This window comes from Sinocyclocheilus grahami, unplaced genomic scaffold, assembly GCF_001515645.1.
Source record: "Sinocyclocheilus grahami isolate Dianchi unplaced genomic scaffold, SAMN03320097.WGS_v1.1 scaffold343.1, whole genome shotgun sequence".
Classification (NCBI taxonomy): Eukaryota; Metazoa; Chordata; class Actinopteri; order Cypriniformes; family Cyprinidae; genus Sinocyclocheilus; species Sinocyclocheilus grahami.
Window position 1 is genome coordinate 444671 of NW_015505522.1, and position 21226 is coordinate 465896.

Genomic DNA, 21226 nt, shown 5'->3' on the forward strand with positions numbered 1-21226 from the left:
CACACACACACACACACACACACACACACACACACACACGGGTTTATGTATATGCTTTATTTTATACGATTAATGTTTTTTTCCCCCAAGGCATTGTTAGATGCCAATGTTTCCTAGCTATGCAAAGATTTGATTTCAAAAACAGCATCATAGCTACTAAACTATTTCGTGTTTTGATTTTAAATCTGTATTTAGCCTCAAAATGATCTCAAAGTAAAAAGAAGTGTTAAAGTCCAATTTTGTGGTGGCTGTGCTTTAAAATTAAATTATTATAATCTTAATTCAAGTGATGAAGGTAATCAGTGTTGAGCACTAACTGTAAGGTTAACATGTTTGAAAACATTAGACATTTAGAAAATTAATCAGTTACATTACTTTAATGAAGTAACTGAAATAGTTACACTACTTATTAAATTTTAAGTAGGGTAACTTGTAATCTGTAACCTGTTACATTTCCAAAGTAACCTTCCCAACACTGCTCTCTCTTTACCTCTTTGAGCAAAGCGTCCCGCCGCATCTCCTCAGCACGGACCTCTCCCGCGTCCAGTTTACGGACCTCCTGGCTCAGTACAGGCTTGAGGTCCATGGCAGAGTACAGTCGTCCAGACAGCTTCAGGAACACAGAGACTAACGCTCGCGGCAGCAGACCCGCGTCTCCACCCGCACCTGCTCAATCACAGAAAATAACAACCCATCCAGCTGTACAGAAACATGTGCATCAGTCCAGAGCTGGCATGGCCGTCTTACCCTGTATGGTGTAGGTTTTGCCCGAGTTGGTCACGCCGTAAGTGTAGAGGAGCCGGTTTTCTCCACGCAGAACATCTCGCACCATCTCCCGCATGGTGTGATCGTAAACCTCCTGCTGAGAGCTCTGCGCTCCAAAAATCTGCACGAGTGAGAAAAGTCACATCCAGAGTGAAGCTTGTCAGTAAAAATAACTTTGTGAGCCTTTTTACTATTGATGATATCCTTCATGGTGGATGCTAGGGGTGTGCGATATATATGGTCTGTGATAATATCATAATTGTTGTTTTAACGATGTGCGATTTGACATTATCAAGTATTTTGCAAAAACCATTCCAAACACCCCTACTGTTTTTGTGCTATTTCGCCAATACAAATAATTCCAAACACAGCCACAGCACTGTTGTGCGTCTCTGAGCAACATGACGGCGTTTCGTTCCTGAATGAATCAAGCGTTTAAATGATTCGGTTCAATCGCAGTGACTCACTTATTATCCGTGACTTGCTGCCACCTACTGGCGGTTTTAATTTCACATTCAAAGTATCTTTTAATTATTTAAATAATTTCAAATATCAGTATTCAACGTTTTATGTTTAATACATCAAACTATTATGTATGCATTTGTAACTGCAGGTTCTCTGTGACAATATCATAATTGTTGTTTTAACGATGTGCGATTTGACATTATCAAGTATTTTGCAAAAACCATTCCAAACACCCCTACTGTTTTTGTGCTATTTCGCCAATACAAATAATTCCAAACACAGCCACAGCACTGTTGTGCGTCTCTGAGCAACATGACGGCGTTTCGTTCCTGAATGAATCAAGCGTTTAAATGATTCGGTTCAATCGCAGTGACTCACTTATTATCCGTGACTTGCTGCCACCTACTGGCGGTTTTAATTTCACATTTAAAGTATCTTTTAATTATTTAAATAATTTCAAATATCAGTATTCAACGTTTTACGATTAATATATCAAACTATTATGTATGCATTTGTAACTGCAGGTTAAATGCATTCGTGTCCTGCACTAAACAGTGTGTAAATGCATCTAAACGCCGCCTCAGACGCAGCTCTGTGTTTCCTCTGCGCTGCAAAGATGAATTTAGCTGATACTGATTTAATTTGCTTGGTAACAGCCCAAATGTCTTATTATTCTAATTCATTGATTAAATGCAAGAATTTGACTCAAAAGATAATGCACACTTTTAGAAAAAAAATTAAATGCCCATAAAAGGTAAAAATTGTAACTTTTTGAAAAAGATGAATTTCTATCCGTGTGAACTGATCACCACACAGAATATGAAGAATAGAAGAATATCTAGGAGTCAGTTTAAGACGCCAGTACAACAACACATTCAGCCAAATATCGTCTAATTATCGGTATCAATATATCAATAAGATGTTATCAATATCGCACAGCCCTAGTGGACGCATTACCTTTGTGAAGGTGAACTTGTGCAGGCTCTGAGCGACGCCTCTCTCGGCACTCTTCATGTTGCGGGAGTCTTTGGGCGCTCGGAGAAGCAGACTGTCCTCGGACTGCACATTCACACAACCCTGAGGAGCACAACAAAGCCTTCACTGTCAGCCGAACAAGCCCTTCCTCACTTAAAACAGTGTTTCACGTGTGTGTGTCCGACTCCTTCACCTGCTCTGCTTCAGTCAGAGGACGGATCCGCAGGAAAACCTTCAGCTTCTCGGATCCGTCGTCAGCGCTGACATCAGGCTTGATCTGCACAGGCTGCCAGTCAAACAGATGAGAGATGCATTCACATCACAGAGCCTGCGGTACTAACCACTGAGCAAGCAGTTTGTGTTGAGCAGAGTGAAAACACATTATTTACAGCTGGGCAGTGTGAGGCATAAGAGCCCACTGAACTAACGGTAATCATCAGCCTGGGGCGAGTTCAGCAAAATTGAACAATATAGCATAGAGCTTTATAACCGTATGAATAAATCAAAAGTAGTGCAGTACAATATCAAACTGCATACTGAACTGGTGTCTAGGAATATTAAACCAGACTGCTATTTTAATTTTTTAAAAAGTCTATGTTTCACTTATTGCTTTTATAAAACGGTTATTCCATATACGTAGTAAGGTTTCACAAAATAAAACAGAGCAAATAAAGTGTAATGATATTAATAAACACAGTATTCTTCCACCAAACAATGTAGCGCCTCAGAAACAGTTGTGGTTGCTACAAAGTGGTTGCCGAGCAACACACAAACGTAAACAAAGGTGTGTGTTACTTTGTAGAGTCATTTACAACAGCTTCGAACGCGGCTCAGCCAATCAGAATCAAGCACCGGAACTCTCCACTTTATAAAAACTGACAAGTACTTATTTTTTTAAATATTAGTACTTATTTATTAAGTATCTTTTAATTATTTAAATAATTTCAAATATCAGTATTCAACGTTTTATGTTTAATACATCAAACTATTATGTATGCATTTGTAACTGCAGGTTAAATGCATTCATGTCCTGCACTAAACAGTGTGTAAATGCATCTAAACGCCGCCTCAGACGCAGCTCTGTGTTTCCTCTGCGCTGCAAAGATGAATTTAGCTGATACTGATTTAATTTGCTTGGTAACAGCCCAAATGTCTTATTATTCTAATTCATTGATTAAATGCAAGAATTTGACTCAAAAGATAATGCACACTTTTAGAAAAAAAATTAAATGCCCATAAAAGGTAAAAATTGTAACTTTTTGAAAAAGATGAATTTCTATCCGTGTGAACTGATCACCACACAGAATATGAAGAATATCAAAAACTTTAGGAGTCAGTTTAAGACGCCAGTACAACAACACATTCAGCCAAATATCGTCTAATTATCGGTATCAATAAAATATCGAGATGTTATCAATATCGCACAGCCCTAGTGGACGCATTACCTTTGTGAAGGTGAACTTGTGCAGGCTCTGAGCGACGCCTCTCTCGGCACTCTTCATGTTGCGGGAGTCTTTGGGCGCTCGGAGAAGCAGACTGTCCTCGGACTGCACATTCACACAACCCTGAGGAGCACAACAAAGCCTTCACTGTCAGCCGAACAAGCCCTTCCTCACTTAAAACAGTGTTTCACGTGTGTGTGTCCGACTCCTTCACCTGCTCTGCTTCAGTCAGAGGACGGATCCGCAGGAAAACCTTCAGCTTCTCGGATCCGTCGTCAGCGCTGACATCAGGCTTGATCTGCACAGGCTGCCAGTCAAACAGATGAGAGATGCATTCACATCACAGAGCCTGCGGTACTAACCACTGAGCAAGCAGTTTGTGTTGAGCAGAGTGAAAACACATTATTTACAGCTGGGCAGTGTGAGGCATAAGAGCCCACTGAACTAACGGTAATCATCAGCCTGGGGCGAGTTCAGCAAAATTGAACAATATAGCATAGAGCTTTATAACCGTATGAATAAATCAAAAGTAGTGCAGTACAATATCAAACTGCATACTGAACTGGTGTCTAGGAATATTAAACCAGACTGCTATTTTAATTTTTTAAAAAGTCTATGTTTCACTTATTGCTTTTATAAAACGGTTATTCCATATACGTAGTAAGGTTTCACAAAATAAAACAGAGCAAATAAAGTGTAATGATATTAATAAACACAGTATTCTTCCACCAAACAATGTAGCGCCTCAGAAACAGTTGTGGTTGCTACAAAGTGGTTGCCGAGCAACACACAAACGTAAACAAAGGTGTGTGTTACTTTGTAGAGTCATTTACAACAGCTTCGAACGCGGCTCAGCCAATCAGAATCAAGCACCGGAACTCTCCACTTTATAAAAACTGACAAGTACTTATTTTTTTAAATATTAGTACTTATTTATTACTAATGTTGATTCCAGTCATCACTACAAACTAGTGATCCACAAAGTGTCCTGCAACTTTACCAGTCAGCATGGATACTGTGTAGTTTAAAGATGTCATATGATGCGATTTCATTTTTTCCTTTCTCTTTGGAGTGTTACAAGCTCTTGGTGCATAAAGAAGATCTGTAAAGTTGCAAAGACTAAAGTCTCAAATCCAAAGAGATATTCTTTATAAAGTTAAGAGTCAGCCACGCCTACCTAAAACGGCTCGTTCTAACACGCCCCCACATACCTACATCACTATGTGGGAAGATTTGCATAACGCCGCCCAAATGTGCACGCAAAGAAAGAAGGCGTAACTTTTATTCTCGCTGTAGTATTGTTGCCGCCGCCGTCATGTCGTGAAGACGCTGTGTGCTTCGTAGTGAAAGCGAAACTACTTTGTTTGGTCTTCCAAAAGAGGACGATATCGCTTCGTCATGCCTGGAGCTGATCCGTGCTGGTCGCTGAGGAAATACTTCAACTTAGTGCTGTGGATCACCGGATCGGCTTTCACCTATGAGGCACCGGGCTGGACAAAAGTGAAGCGAACGCAGAGAGAGAGTGAGAGTGCACGAGAGAATGCAGACATGGTTTTATGTTTACGCGGCGCGATGCAACACAACGTGTAAAAAGACAGTATAAGTCATTATAATCCGTAATTATGTCTCCACTGGATGCAACGAATGCCTGGTTTATAATGGGTTTTAATGTGTTTGTCTCGTCGCTCCGGCCGGACAGGGCATCATCACAGTATGGTGAGGGGCGTAACATTTCCGTCACACGCTTGAGGTATTCAGCCAATCACAACGCACTGGATAGCTGGCCAATCACAGCACACCTCGCTTTTCAGACCGATGAGCTTTGTAACAATCGAGCGTTTCAGAAAGGCGGGGCATAGAGGAGAAACAATAATGTACAGTATGTGGAAAATAATGTGTTTTTTTAACCTTAAACCGCGTAAACACATTTCATTACACCAAATACACAAAATAATGTTCTTTTTAGCAGCATCATATGATCCCTTTAATAGTTAATCTTACATTAGTAACATTAAAAATCTTGCTAGTAACAAAAAATGTCAACTTGTTGGCAAGAACAAAAGTAGTTACTGGAACAAGTAAGACAAAATTATTATTTATATCCTTTTACGAACAAATATAAAGGAACTATATAAAATATATTTTTGCTGAGAATTGATGCAGTGACACAATCTTGCGTAGTGATCACAACGTCTTTTAACAGCTTCCCATGAAAGTAAGCTGGCGACACTGATCATACCTCTTGAGTGTGAGTCTGGGGCTCTGCAGCAGGGCTGATGACAGAGATCTCCGGCAGAGGAGACACAGAGCGCTGGCATCTCATCATCAGATCTCCTATATCAGCAGCTGTGGACTCAAACACAGCCCCACACTCCTCCTCATCAGACAGGAGCCCGCACGGAGACGCCAGAGCCATGAACACAGGCCTAGACACGGAAACACACACAGTACTTACTGTCAGCACCAGTGCTGGGGAAAGCTACTTTTAAAAAGTAATGCGTTACAATGTTGCGCTACTCCATAAAAAGTAACTAATTACGTTACTTAGTTACTTTTTATGGAAAGTAATGCGTTGTGTTACTTTTAAAATCTGGACAGGGCTTGCTTGTTCGATTTTAAAATAAAAAAGTTATATTTCTGGCAAATATAAAAGCCTTTTCACACCAAAAGTGAAATGAATGAGCCTCAATGTCCAAGAAGACATTTCAACACTTCAGCAATAAACAAAGACACACAGATGTTCATCTAGAGTAATGTGTGTTTATTAGTACGCTTGAACTGCATCATTGAAGCTCAGAAGCTAATAGAACTGGATTAAATACATAAAGCATATTTGTGTTGCTTAACATTTAATTATTGCAGGTTTGCATCATATTCTGAGTTGCATTATTTTTATTCATTTTGAGGAATACTGAATCTGTCAGATGAATTAATGCATATTCATGTTTATTTTAGAGCTACAGTAACATCTTCTGATTTGTCACCATGGCAACACCAGAGCTGTCAATCAATAAACTGGAAACAAAGTAACTTGCGTTACTTATCTGAAAAAGTAACTCCGATATTCTCTTGTAAATTAAACAGTAATGCGTTACTTTACTAGTTACTTAAAAAGTAATCTGATTACGTAACTCGCGTTACTCTATGTTTTGAATGAACAGCATTTCGACAGAATAGCAGAAGTTGTGTTAGCTGTTAGCAGCTAGCATCGCATATATGAATATTCGTGACGTTACCTTGATTTATGATGTCCTCCAGAGGGAAATATGATCTAAACGTAGTTTTACAGTTATATAAGTGACTCCTGCAGCTAAGCTAGAATCATAACATCTAACCTGGACACAGTTAGTACAGTAACTAACCTAAACTAAACTCATGCATAGCTCACTAACGCTTACTGAGACATATTCGAACGCCGCGGTCAGGGCGCTCCACCAATCACAGCGCACCTGAGCAACTCCAACTGGCCAATCAGACACGCCGGAGGAAATACTTTGATTTTGATTGGTCAACGTGAGGCGCTTCCACTCCCCTCGGAGGTGTGGCCAGTGGCGTGTTTTTGTTTGGTGCATTTAATGTCCACATCTGATTCACGTTTTTAAGTTTTAAAAGTTCGAGTCTCTTAAATGTATTTCAAATTAAAATCGGTTTAATTTGATGTGGCTAAAAACACATCTCTTCCATCTTTACTTGACCCTCTAACTCTAGCACACTCTATTCTAATTCTATTCTTTAAAAAAAAAACACTTGCCCCTTTTTTAGACTCGCACTCTTAAAAAAAAAAAAACTAACACTAGCTTTTCTATTCTTTTTGCATTTTATCTATTTGTTTTCTTTTTATTTGTTATACAATTAACAAAATGCAATAAAGGCCTCTAACACTAGCTTGCTCTATTCTATCTGTTTTCTTTTTTATTTATTATATAATTAAAAAGTTAAAGGACACTTGTTATAACACTATCGACTAGTAAGGCCCTTCCTAGACAGCTACAGCAAGGTGGCATTGAAACAAAATGTAAATTCATGGAAATGACTAAATGGCTATAACAATAATCAATAATCAATGTGATGATTGTTTCAATCTGTGAGAGATTTAGGTGTTTTCCGCTGGACCGCTGATGAACTTGAGTGAACCAGTGAACTTTGGGTGACTTAGAATATGTCAGCAATGAAAAAATGATTCATAAAAAGGTTAAAACTGTAAGACCAACTACCAAAACTACCAATTTTTGGTTGAAAAGACTGATAAGAATAAGGTATAAGTTACTGGTCAGACACAGACTCATCTCAGCTTTAATGCTGCATTCTAATAAGTCTTCTTGACAACTTTGAGAAGACCATTGCTTGCTCCACGGCACTAATTTGGACTTTAGTTCTCTCCCCAGAAAGCAATCAACTGCTGAAACAATGTTAACGGCATTGAAGTAATGTCACAAAGTGATGTTCCTTCAATATAACTATAGATGCCATTGTTTCCTATCATAGTTATGCGAAGATTTGATTTTAAAACAGCATCATTAAACAATATGATTTTAAACCTCAGAATAATCTCACAGTAAAAAGAGGTGCCAACGTCTGATTTCGTGGTGTTTGTGCTTTAAAATTAAAAAGTGACAAAGGATTCTGTAAGTCTGACAGTAATCAGTGTTGAGTTTTACTGTAAGGTTTTGTTTTGTGTGTTTTGGGACACATTCCTTTAGGATTTATTGGTTTCGACAAGCCCCCAAAAGAAGGTGACCGATTGCCCCCAGCGTCCATCACAGTTTCCATTAAAACCAGTACGATTCTCATTATAACCAGTAAAACCATTACAGATTCTGCGATGGTGTCTATTGTTTTTCAGCAGGGACATTTCCATAAAAAGTATCTGCGTAATGCAGTTAGTTATTTTTAGGGAGTAATGCAATACTGTAATGCATTATCTTTAAAAGTAACTTTCCCCAACACTGCTAACCATAGTTTAAAAGTAAAAAAAACATGGTTACAACACTTTTACTTACGTGTTTCAATGTATGATGATCTAAACAGAGAGTGAAATGAAGTTAGTTTCAGTATTGTGTGTGAAAGTGATGACACATGGCCTAAATGATTGTTAACTTATTGCTAAACGGAGTTATTTGTGGCTGTGTTTGCATGTATTTGCAAAGCTTGATGTCTGGCATTATCTGAGTCTCATGTTACACCAGTTTTGATGTTTGTGACAATAAATGATGGTGTTATCAAGCACTAATGTTTAAGGCGTAATAAATCACAAAAGAGTGTTTGGTTTGAGTGTGTAATTAACCTGCATGTGAGCTTCCTTTCACGTTTATGAACTTCTGAGCCTGAAACGTGTTGCATTGATAAAAATATGAATGATAGTGTGAAAGTCAGAGTCCAGACAAGTCTAGACTGACCCATTTGTTTGCATTTGTCCAGTCTGAACAGCAGTGCTTTAATTATTTAGGCTGATTGATCCAAAATACACACAGAAACGATGCAAACCCAGAATCATCATCATTCAAAGACCTGATTTGCATGCTGCGTTGAGTGTTGATATCAGACATACTTTTTGATCTAAACAGCTGAGGTTTTATTTCATAGGTTTGATCACTTTATTGTTACTCTACGTCACAGAGAAAGAATCTGTGGGACAAATGTGCGGGACGTGTGCATGACTTCTGATTGGTGTCTTGAGGGCTCCATAAAAGGAGAGAGTATTAGCAGGCAAAGAGGCTCCTGAGAAGCGCCGCAGAAGAGCTGGAGAGCCATCATGCTGACAGACACAAGATGAAATGAAGACATGAGCGTCTAGCTGCGGATGGAGTCTGGAAAGTTACCGTTGCAAAACAGAGACATGTGAGTTTTCTGGACCAGACCTTGAACCCCACAGTGTTTTATCGCTGGACTTATACAATAATATGCTTTAGATGCATCAGTAACTCTAATATAATGCAATGTCTGATTTAATTTCTCTTTACTAGATTGTATTTCTCGGGCTGGATCCGGCTGGTGAGTGAGAGATTCTGGCTAAACTTAGTCTGGACAATAGTCTCTGTCATGATGGTGTACAGTTACAACACAGTTGGTGTGAGAAGTAGCTATATATAGATTCCTGTAGTGACCACAGCAGTGAATGTACAAAACAAACTTTAAAACCATGGCTGATATTTACTGAAACACCAAATGATTCTTAAATCAAATCAAATATTGTTTTATATTGTGCACCTAATGCACGTAAAACATCCGTCTGCTCCATCCTTCATTCATTGACCAAATACAAACGAGAGCACTCATGCGTTTATTTACATTTCAACTTTAGTTTTTTGCTCTGTTGTGCTCAGTGTATTTTTTTGCATTTATTTTATTTCTCCTAAAATCATATTATATATACAGTATATTACGTTGCTCTTTCTATTAATATTTATAGACTCAAATATTTAATATATTTTTTGAGGACAGTGAATTATAGTTTGGCCCGTGGCACTTTATTTCCCCCCAGAACTGCGTGTGCATTATTTTCCACGCCTCATTGTCACAGATGTTGAAGATTTCAAGTCCGTCGTGTCGACTCTGAGCGAACACAGCAGACTGGAGAACATGCTCTCTCTGAATCACGTCAGAAAGCCAATCATCACGTATTTAATGACTGCATGAACAAGCCGTGACACTTGAGTTATCTTGCACTAACCAGTGTCATCCAAACCTCCTCGAATAGACACAACCTTTGTCAAGGTTTGTGTTTGTCCTCGACTTATATTTAACTTCTCAGTCTTAATCGGTGTGTAAGTCACATTCTAACAACTCACACATTGCTATGACTGATACTGTACAAAACAGTGTGGTAGTTTCCTAACTCACTAAACTACAGTATTACTGGTGTAACATTGTTTAGGATAAGACACATTTTAGAACCTAAAACTGAAGTCTAGAGACTAAAGATAAAGATGTTCTGAAGATATTGAGTGTTTTGTGCTTTTTACTTCTCTTTGCAGGCTGCTGATGAACAAACAGGCCAGAAAATGAACGAAGTGCATCAGGAACCAGACCTGCTGGCCCTCAAGTTTCTTTATAGCAACACAGATGCACCCAAAGACACCACAGTAAGTCTGTTACGAAGACAAAAAGACTATTTTTCCAGACTGCAGGGGTTTCTGTCAGTCGAAGGTCTTAGAAGTTCAGTAATTTAATGTTATTCCCTGATTTTTGTTAATGGTCACATGCAAGTAAACACATACAATACATACATTTTAGTGTTTTATTTTGACTGATAGGCTGCACAGCAAAAATTATATTGTGATTATTTTGTCATTTGAAATCCCTTATTGATTCATTGTGCAGCCCAGATTTTTATTTTAATGTTAATTATTAATAATAGGAAATAGTTTAGAGTACCTAAATCTAAAAATGTTGCCTAAAATAGTAGTCTTCATTAATCTTCAACATTCAAAGCTGGATTTTTTGGGCCTTATGCTCACCTTCTGGGGCCCTATTAGCAGTGTTGCAGAAATACTGTAGAACCATTCTATATTAAACCTTCATGTAACCTTCTCCCTTTAAATACTTTTGTTAGTTCTAGAATAATTTATGCACTTTTATATTATTGATCTGGAAGAATTAGAAGAGCAGTTTCACGTCTATCCTTGTTCTGCTCAAGTGGTCGAGGTTAATATGGGATTTAGCAAGTAATTAGTAATAAGTAATGCAACACTTTCTAAAGAGAGTAATTAGTGCAGCAATCTAATTATTCTGTTGAAGGTGTAGTTAGTAGCTACTGATTACTTACTTTTTAAGAGTAACTTACTCAACACCTCCTGTTAGGCTTTTGTGGCCCCTGGCAGTATGAGGCCCCTAGAGGACAAACTGCTTACAACTGAACTGAAATGATTAGGATGGTCCCTTTGATGTTTTTTGTCAGGAGCCCGTCAGCAGCTCTTCTTCTGGCACAAGCATGACTCTGCTCCCGGCGTATCTCTCAGCGTTAGCTGCTAAACCGCGAGCGGCCCCGCGGGGCCCCGGTGCTATAGAGCAGATGAGAGCGGAGCTCCGAGAGCTCCGAGATGACCTGGACACGCTGAAGACTCAGCACAAGTTTGTGTAACATCAATGCACGCTGTTTTGGGCTTCTTATCCTTATTTTTCTGTAAATGCAACGTCACTGTGTTTCAGAAAAGAGATCAAACTGCTCCTGAACGAACTGGATGAAGAAAAGAAGATGCGTTTGTCACTGCAAGTATTTCTCCTAAAATCATATTATATATACAGTATATTACGTTGCTCTTTCTATTAATATTTATAGACTCAAATATTTAATATATTTTTTGAGGACAGTGAATTATAGTTTGGCCCGTGGCACTTTATTTCCCCCCAGAACTGCGTGTGCATTATTTTCCACGCCTCATTGTCACAGATGTTGAAGATTTCAAGTCCGTCGTGTCGACTCTGAGCGAACACAGCAGACTGGAGAACATGCTCTCTCTGAATCACGTCAGAAAGCCAATCATCACGTATTTAATGACTGCATGAACAAGCCGTGACACTTGAGTTATCTTGCACTAACCAGTGTCATCCAAACCTCCTCGAATAGACACAACCTTTGTCAAGGTTTGTGTTTGTCCTCGACTTATATTTAACTTCTCAGTCTTAATCGGTGTGTAAGTCACATTCTAACAACTCACACATTGCTATGACTGATACTGTACAAAACAGTGTGGTAGTTTCCTAACTCACTAAACTACAGTATTACTGGTGTAACATTGTTTAGGATAAGACACATTTTAGAACCTAAAACTGAAGTCTAGAGACTAAAGATAAAGATGTTCTGAAGATATTGAGTGTTTTGTGCTTTTTACTTCTCTTTGCAGGCTGCTGATGAACAAACAGGCCAGAAAATGAACGAAGTGCATCAGGAACCAGACCTGCTGGCCCTCAAGTTTCTTTATAGCAACACAGATGCACCCAAAGACACCACAGTAAGTCTGTTACGAAGACAAAAAGACTATTTTTCCAGACTGCAGGGGTTTCTGTCAGTCGAAGGTCTTAGAAGTTCAGTAATTTAATGTTATTCCCTGATTTTTGTTAATGGTCACATGCAAGTAAACACATACAATACATACATTTTAGTGTTTTATTTTGACTGATAGGCTGCACAGCAAAAATTATATTGTGATTATTTTGTCATTTGAAATCCCTTGTTGATTCATTGTGCAGCCCAGATTTTTATTTTAATGTTAATTATTAATAATAGGAAATAGTTTAGAGTACCTAAATCTAAAAATGTTGCCTAAAATAGTAGTCTTCATTAATCTTCAACATTCAAAGCTGGATTTTTTGGGCCTTATGCTCACCTTCTGGGGCCCTATTAGCAGTGTTGCAGAAATACTGTAGAACCATTCTATATTAAACCTTCATGTAACCTTCTCCCTTTAAATACTTTTGTTAGTTCTAGAATAATTTATGCACTTTTATATTATTGATCTGGAAGAATTAGAAGAGCAGTTTCACGTCTATCCTTGTTCTGCTCAAGTGGTCGAGGTTAATATGGGATTTAGCAAGTAATTAGTAATAAGTAATGCAACACTTTCTAAAGAGAGTAATTAGTGCAGCAATCTAATTATTCTGTTGAAGGTGTAGTTAGTAGCTACTGATTACTTACTTTTTAAGAGTAACTTACTCAACACCTCCTGTTAGGCTTTTGTGGCCCCTGGCAGTATGAGGCCCCTAGAGGACAAACTGCTTACAACTGAACTGAAATGATTAGGATGGTCCCTTTGATGTTTTTTGTCAGGAGCCCGTCAGCAGCTCTTCTTCTGGCACAAGCATGACTCTGCTCCCGGCGTATCTCTCAGCGTTAGCTGCTAAACCGCGAGCGGCCCCGCGGGGCCCCGGTGCTATAGAGCAGATGAGAGCGGAGCTCCGAGAGCTCCGAGATGACCTGGACACGCTGAAGACTCAGCACAAGTTTGTGTAACATCAATGCACGCTGTTTTGGGCTTCTTATCCTTATTTTTCTGTAAATGCAACGTCACTGTGTTTCAGAAAAGAGATCAAACTGCTCCTGAACGAACTGGATGAAGAAAAGAAGATGCGTTTGTCACTGCAAGTGAGTCAAGAGCCTCTAGATGTTAAACTATAAACTATAAACTATTTCATTCGTGAGCAGTGCTGGGGAAAGCTACTTTTAAAAGTAATGCATTACAATGTTGCGTTACTCCATATAAAAGTAACTAATTGTGTTACTTAGTTACTTTTTATGGAAAGTAATGCGTTACATTAGACTACTTTTTGTATTACCTGGGCTGGACTTGCTTATTTATTTTTTAACAACCAAAAACCCCAAAATGATGTAAGGTTTGGGTAACAGTTGTTTGTCACTGCAAGTGAGTCAAGAGCCTCTAGATGTTAAACTATTTCATTCGTGAGCAGTGCTGGGGAAAGCTACTTTTAAAAGTAATGCATTACAATGTTGCGTTACTCCATATAAAAGTAACTAATTGTGTTACTTAGTTACTTTTTATGGAAAGTAATGCGTTACATTAGACTACTTTTTGTATTACCTGGGCTGGACTTGCTTATTTATTTTTTAACAACCAAAAACCCCAAAATGATGTAAGGTTTGGGTAACAGTAAAGGCATAAATAAATTAAATCAATTGGAAAACATAGCAACTTGTGTCTTGCTTGTAATGTGTTGTTTAGTTTTGTACCGTGAACACTCACTAGTGCTCTCTTTCTCTTCAGATTGAAGTGGAACGTCTTAAGAAGCACATGTCCAAGTGAGCCAGCTCTGATGAAGCCGTCAGACGTCACAGATACAGACACGGAGTCTCGGCCAAACGCAAGTGTGCAATGAAGAACTTACAAAGACTGAGGAAGAACTTTGTATCAGAACACCGTGAACATATTGCTGTATAAAACACGTTTTGGGTTTGAAACCATGCACGATGACTGGAAAGAGAGAGCAACCTATAAAAAAGACCATCAAAAAAAGAATATCTGTTAAACTGTAATTTATTTCCGTGATCAAAGCTGAATTTTCAACAGTCTTCAGTGTCACATGATCTTCAGAAATCATTCTAATATGCTGATTTGCTGCTCTTCTTATTATTGAAAACGGTTAATGTTTTTGTGGAAACTGTGATACATTTATTCAGGATTCTGATGAAGTTCAGAAGAACTTGCATTTTTAAAAAATAAATTTTTTTGTTACAATGCAAATGTATCAATTGAAAAAAAAAAAAAGTTACTGGACAACCAACTTTTCAATAGTAGCGTGTGATGAAATGCATTAACATTGCTATTATATTTATACATGTATGATTACATCACAATTTCATTTTTATATGCAGTGAGCGGAAAGGCAAGACGTGAGGCATAAGATGTAAAAAAAGTGTCCTCTAAGAAAAAAACTATACTTTAAAACAAAGAAAACTAAAGCAATACCATAAATATCACCGAGGCAAAAACAAGACAAATAAATATTTACAAAAATATTTATTTACATTACATAAAAACCACGAAGGTACAGCAACACTTTCTTTAAGAAAACCAAACAACAAGCTGTAAATGAGATTTCTGAAGGGACTCTGAAAGACAGCACTGACGCTGACCCGAGAGAAAAGGACAGCGGTGTCTGGATCAGAAGTTCGAGTCTTCACAGGGAATCGGTCTGAACGTCACCTCTTTATTTTCCTCCAGCAGAAGATCATAGCGACACAGAGGCCCGCTGAAACACAAGACAACGGTTTAGAGAATCTGAGTTTGAGTGACAAACCAGAAGAGATGTCGTGGCTATGTCTCTATTCGGTTTAAGATGTGTACTGACAAGCATTAATTAAATCTTTATGTCTGAATAACCTCGGATTTAATTCACATTGGCAGTGAGTTTGAATCTAGCCTGCGACATTTCTCAATCCCCTGTACAAAGATGAATGTTTCTATTTAAAAGTCTGGGGTCAGTAAGATACTTGAATGTTTCTGAGAGAAGTCTCTTCTGCTCACCAAGGATACAGTAAAAATAGTGAAAAATTATTAACAGCTGTTTCTGCGGGAATATCTGTTAAACTGTAATTTATTTCTGTGATCAAAGCTGGATTTTCAGCATCTTCAGTGTCACACGATCTTCAGAAATCATTCTAATGTGCTGAACATTTCTGATTATTATCAATGTTGAACACAGTCGTGCTGCACAATATTTTTGTGGAAACTGTGATGCATTTTATTTTTCAGGATTCACAGATGAACAGAAAGTTCAAAAGAGCAGCATTTCTTTGAAATAGAAATCTACTGTAACATTATAAATGTCTTTACTCTCATTTATGATCAATTTAATGCAGCCTTGATGAATAAAAAATGTAATTTATTTAAAAATAACAAACTTTTGAGTATGTTTGACGTCAAACATGACACACCTTGAGACCTCATGCTTGAATTAAACGAAGCACAGATCACTGATTGACAGAGCTGCTATTGGGCTTGCTGTGAACAGTTCATGAAGAGCATGTATAAGAAGAGCTCAGACATGAACTCTTCCTTCAGATGAAAGCACACAGACCTGAGGTGGTTCTGTAGAGGAGTGAGGCGGATGCGCAGGAGCCGCAGTTTCTTGCTCGGCCGGAGTCCTTTCCCCGTACAGAACTTGAGTGAGATCTCTTTCACAGGCTGGACGTCTCGGTCAAACTGAGCCAGAACGCTGCTCTCCACAAACCTCTCAAACATCAGGGATTTACTGGAAGAGAGAGGAGAAACATCAGCATCCAAAACATCGATCTGGGAATACTCCTTACACGAGAACGAGACTTACTGATTGAGCTCAACTTGCGCCTCTTCCTGTCCATCGCTTAATTTAATCGTTAAATATCCCCAGTGTGTCTTCTGGTTCCATGTGATAATATCAACCTTGTAACCGAACTCTAGTGGAGTCAGAGATTACATAATCAAGCTGTTACATTATATATATATATATATATATGTGTCCCTGCAGCACAAAAGCAGTGTTAAGTCTTATGTTTCTTTAAGAGCGCGAGAAGCATCTTGCAAGTAATTATGATTATGTAATTATGACACTTTTATATGCCTCGCATTTGGAAATTCTGAGAGGTATGGTTAGAAAGCAAGTCAAAATTAAAATACTGAAAGATTTAAAATCAATCTTTATTTTTTATTTAATTTGACAAGCATTTTTAAGTTTAAAGAGTACACAAATACACACTGCCATTCAAAAGTTTAGGACCAGTAAGATTTTTAATGTTTAAAAAAAAAAAAAAAATCTTCTGCTCATCAAGGCTGCATTTATTTGATTAAAAAAAATACAGAAAATTATTGTAAAATTTATAATGGTTTTCTGTTTTAATATACTTTAAATTATAATTTATATTTAACAATAATACAATACAGTTTAAAAGTTTGGGGTTAGTACATTTAAAAAAAATTAATACTTATACTTCAGCAAAGACTAGTAAAGACTGACATTGCTACAAAATATTTCTATTTTAAATAAACTGATAATAGAGAAATGTTTCTCGAGCAGCAGATCAGCATATTATACTGATTTCTGAAGATCATGTGACACTGAAGACTGGAGGAATGATGCTGAAAATACAGCTGCACATCACAGAAATACATTACAGTTTAACAGAGATTCACACAGAAAACAGCTGTTTTAAATTATAATAATATTTCACAATATTAAGTTTTTTCCTGTACTTTTGATCAAATAAATGCAGCCTTGATGAGCAGAAGAAACGTCTGATCCCAAACTGAACAGCAGTGCGTGTGTGTTTTGTGTAATACTATTTTTAATTGCGGTTACATTAAAATGCTATTAAAATGGTTAAAGCTGACCTGAAAAGATGGTTCTGGGGCATCCAGGCTGATCCGCTCCACCGTTTGCGTAATAGTCGATGTGACCCAGGACATCACGATAGCCCAGCGCTGCAAGAAAACACCAGCCATGAGTTAACCACGTCTAGATATTCATGTTCTATATAGAGTGTCACATAATCAAGAGCCCCGTCTCGTGACGTGTGAGAGAAACACACCGTCCATGTCTGTGTGCAGCGCCTCCACGAACTGGGCATCAGACGGGTCGAGACGCTCGCTGGGGGGCTGACCGTTAAACTCGGGCCCCGCCGGATCCAGTGCTGAGTGAGACACGCAAACATCACAATCACACACTGAAACACTCCACTCAGAGCTTCAGGAGAACGGATCAGTCTCACCTGTTATTCTGCCAATGCTTCCTTTAAAATTGGCCCCAGTGAAACCCGAGATGTGGGCCCCTAAACTGACACCGATCATGTGTATGGAGCCGAGATCAGCCCCTTTCTCCTGTGATGTCAAAACACACACACACACACACGTTTGTTTCTGTGAATTGTGGGGACTTTCCATAGACTTCTATTACTTGTATACTGACCAAACAGTATTTTCTATCCCCTACCCCTTACAGAAAACTTTCTGCATTTTTAGATTTTCAAAAAACTTGATTTATTCATTTGTTTACCCGTGGGGACCTCAATTTAGGTCCCCACCGTGACACGAGTCCCCATGAGTCTGTATGTGTGTGAGAGAGTCACACTCTCACACACACACTCTCTCTCACACACACACACACACACACACACACACACACACGCACACAAAATCCGGATATGTTAAAGGGTTGAGCAAAAATAAAATCTAAATGCAAGACCTAATAAAAACAAATAAATAAAATAAAACATCCAAAAAGCCTCTCTATGTATTTATGTACCATCTCATTACACAAGTTTTTATTTTAACGCTTCCAGTTGGCGATAGTTTAAAGGCCTTCATTGTATTTTATCTGAAGTATGACAGGACAACGTTACCTACTTGAGCACTACGTCAACATAAAACAACAAGACTGTCACCTGCTGTTTATTCAGGACTCCACCTGAAGAAGTTAATGATTTACCTGCATGCTTCACCTGTGCACAGACAAACCTGATACCTGTCCTCAAGACCCAGCACAACCTTCAACAGCTCATATCTGTTTATTTCATTTCTCCCCGAGGTAGTGTTTCATTTCCAGCCGAGGTTTCACAACCACTTTCCACCCTCTCCCTGACCCAGGGTCATTATTGCTAAATAATTGCTAAAACGACAATATAAATAAATATAAATTGTAATAAATAAACAAACAAATAAATAAGCAAAATTGCTTAAGATATAAATTTGTTTTATTTCAGCTAGTTGCCGATGCAACATTTCTTATTTCCATTTAGTTTCATTTAAGTTGAAGTACTAAAATAAATACTAAAAACTAAATAAAAAAATGCATACACATAAAAAAAACACAACAAAATTACTAAAACTATAAGCAAAATTAAAAACAGAAAATATTATTATTAGCAATTATAATTTTCTGCTTTGCTCAGTCATGAATTAGGACTTGTTAATCAGTTTTAGGGCTCAGGACTCTCTCACGGAGAACAGCTTCTGATTGGGAAAAAAAAACAGTGTGCAATATATAATATAGACGAAGTCAAAAGTTTACATACACCTTTCAGAATCTGCAAAATGTTAATTATTTTACCAAAATAAGAGGGATCATACAAAATGTGTTGTTTATTTAGCACTGACGTGAATAAGATATTTCGCATAAAAGATGTTTACATATAGTCCACAAGAGAAAATAAGTTGAATTTATAAAAATGAGCCTTTTCAAAAGTTTACACCCCCTCTCCCCTGACTCTTAATACTGTGCTGTTATCTGAATGATCCACAGCTGTTTTTGTGTTTAGTGATAGCTGTTCATGAGTCCCTTGTTTGTCCTGAACAGTTAAACTGCCTGCTGTTCTTCAGAAAAACCCCCAGCTCCCACAAATTCTGTGGTTTTCCAGCATTTTTGTGTATTTGAACTCTTTCCAACAATAACTGTATGATTTTGAGATGCATCTTTTCACACCGAGGACAACTGAGGGAGTCAAACACAACTATTACAGAAGCTTCAGACGCTCGCTGATGCTCCAGAAGGAAAAACCATGCATTCAGAGCTGGGGGTGAAAACTTTTGAACCGAATGGAGGTGTGTGCATTTTTCTTATTTTGCCTAAATATCATATTTTTTTCATTTAGCGCTGCCCTTCAGAAGCTACAGAAGAAACTTACATGATTCCCAGAAGACAAAATAAGTTAAATTTACCCTGATCTTCAGGGGGTAAACTTTTGAACAGGGTCATTTTTATAAATTCAACTATTATTTTCCCTTGTGAACTATATGTAAACATCTTTTATGTGAAATATCTTACTCAGGTCAGTACTAAATAAACAATAACATGCATTTTGTATGATTTACCTCTTACTTTGGTAAAATAATTAACATTTTGCAGATTCTGAAAGGTTTATGTAAACTTTTGACTTCAACTGTATAATATATGTATATTTAAAAAAGTTGGCATGAAATGAATATTCACCCTATGTATTTTGTAAATGCAAACTCGACTTCTCTCTGCTGATGCGCAGGACAATCATTTAGTCCAAAAAAAACCACTCCATACTGACTGCAAGCTTGCATTTATTTTTGAATGAAATGCACAGACCTCAAAATTCAGTCAACGGCAGATGAACAGAAGATTTTTTTTCTTTTCTTTTTCAATAATCCATTACACTTGGATGCAATTCGCAAAATGAAGAAAAGCCCTATTGATACATCCGTTTCATTGCAGCTTTAAAAGTGAATAGCTGTTAAATGTGCATTTTGCATTTACTTCTAGACTTCTAAAATCTACAAATTAATTTTGATTTCATGGGGCGTCCGACATTCATCCAACAGTGAAGGAACATTTAATTAGTATTAGTATCATGAATTAGAGACGATCATTGTGGCTTCTGTAGTGCTAATATTTTGCAGTGAAAAAAGATTCTGTAGACAATCGGAGTCCAAGATGTAAATAATGAATGTCCCAGCCAAAAATAAATAAATAATTACAAATTCCTGACAGCATCTACTTACAATTTCTATTACTAACACCATAATCATTGTTAAGTACCAAACCATCAATTTAGGCTGACTCACTAATTAATACTGAACTGATTTGAGCCGAAAAATGACATTGTTCATTGTAAAGTGTTGTAGATTTTTTCTTGATCAAAATAAATTGCTCTGGAGAGGTTTTGAAGCCAGATAGACGTTTATTAACAAGTTAACAAAAGGCAGAGTAATGTTCGAACACCACTCCAGAATATCGGTTTAACACTCTTATATACAGTAATATATGCGCCTGAAGCGGTTCACTGTATTCCATATGTGCACCATTGTATTTTTGGACTGGTATCTTTTACCATTTGTGACCCTGGAGCACAAAATCAGTCATAAGGGTCAATTTTTCAAAATTGAGATTTATGCATGATATGAAAGCTGAATAAATAAGCTTTCCATTGATGCATGGTTTGTTAGGATAGGACAATATTTGGCCGAGATGCAACTATTTGAAAATCTGGAATCTGAGGGTGCAAAAAAATCTAAATATTGAGAAAATCATCTTTAAAGTTGTTCAAATGAAGTTCTTAGCAATGCATATTACTAATCAAACATTAAGTTTTGATATATTTACGGTAGGAGATTTACTAAATATCTTCA

At 37.7% G+C, this 21226-nt stretch overlaps 3 protein-coding genes across 3 annotated transcripts in view; 1 reads left to right on the forward strand and 2 right to left on the reverse strand.

Annotated features, from left to right (window-relative positions):
• The window catches only part of kif20a (kinesin family member 20A), a 24998-nt gene extending 17935 nt beyond the window's left edge, over positions 1-7063 (reverse strand). Inside the window, 6 exon segments of the mRNA XM_016296012.1 lie at positions 491-666; positions 748-886; positions 3651-3794; positions 3862-3954; positions 5887-6073; positions 6884-7063. Coding sequence (XP_016151498.1) covers positions 491-666; positions 748-886; positions 3651-3794; positions 3862-3954; positions 5887-6063 — 729 coding nt within the window. The 5' untranslated portion in view covers positions 6064-6073; positions 6884-7063.
• Positions 7064-8054: 991 nt separating this feature from the next.
• Positions 8055-14597, forward strand: LOC107603213 (CD2-associated protein). The gene is made up of 8 exons (XM_016295955.1): positions 8055-8071; positions 9428-9485; positions 9611-9638; positions 10129-10244; positions 10622-10729; positions 11545-11717; positions 11796-11859; positions 14366-14597. The coding sequence occupies exons 1-8, from the start codon at positions 8055-8057 to the stop codon at positions 14402-14404; spliced, it is 603 nt and encodes a 200-aa protein (XP_016151441.1). The 3' UTR covers positions 14405-14597.
• A 335-nt stretch (positions 14598-14932) lies between these two features.
• lipia (lipase, member Ia) overlaps positions 14933-21226 on the reverse strand; it is a 10269-nt gene continuing 3975 nt past the window's right edge. Inside the window, exons 4-9 of the mRNA XM_016295956.1 lie at positions 17845-17953; positions 17665-17766; positions 17468-17557; positions 16428-16536; positions 16179-16352; positions 14933-15350 (exon numbers count right to left, since the gene is read on the reverse strand). Of these exons, the coding sequence (XP_016151442.1) occupies positions 15263-15350; positions 16179-16352; positions 16428-16536; positions 17468-17557; positions 17665-17766; positions 17845-17953 (672 nt within the window). The 3' untranslated portion in view covers positions 14933-15262. The remainder of the gene's footprint in view (positions 15351-16178; positions 16353-16427; positions 16537-17467; positions 17558-17664; positions 17767-17844; positions 17954-21226) is intronic.

What these genes read in the sequence shown, in the direction of transcription:
- LOC107603213 (XM_016295955.1), top strand. An exon ending in TCTCGGGCTGGATCCGGCTG is followed by an intron (nt 9,639 to 10,128) that starts GTGAGTGAGAGA and finishes ATTTCCCCCCAG; the next exon opens with AACTGCGTGTGCATTATTTT. An exon ending in ATGCACCCAAAGACACCACA is followed by an intron (nt 10,730 to 11,544) that starts GTAAGTCTGTTA and finishes GTTTTTTGTCAG; the next exon opens with GAGCCCGTCAGCAGCTCTTC.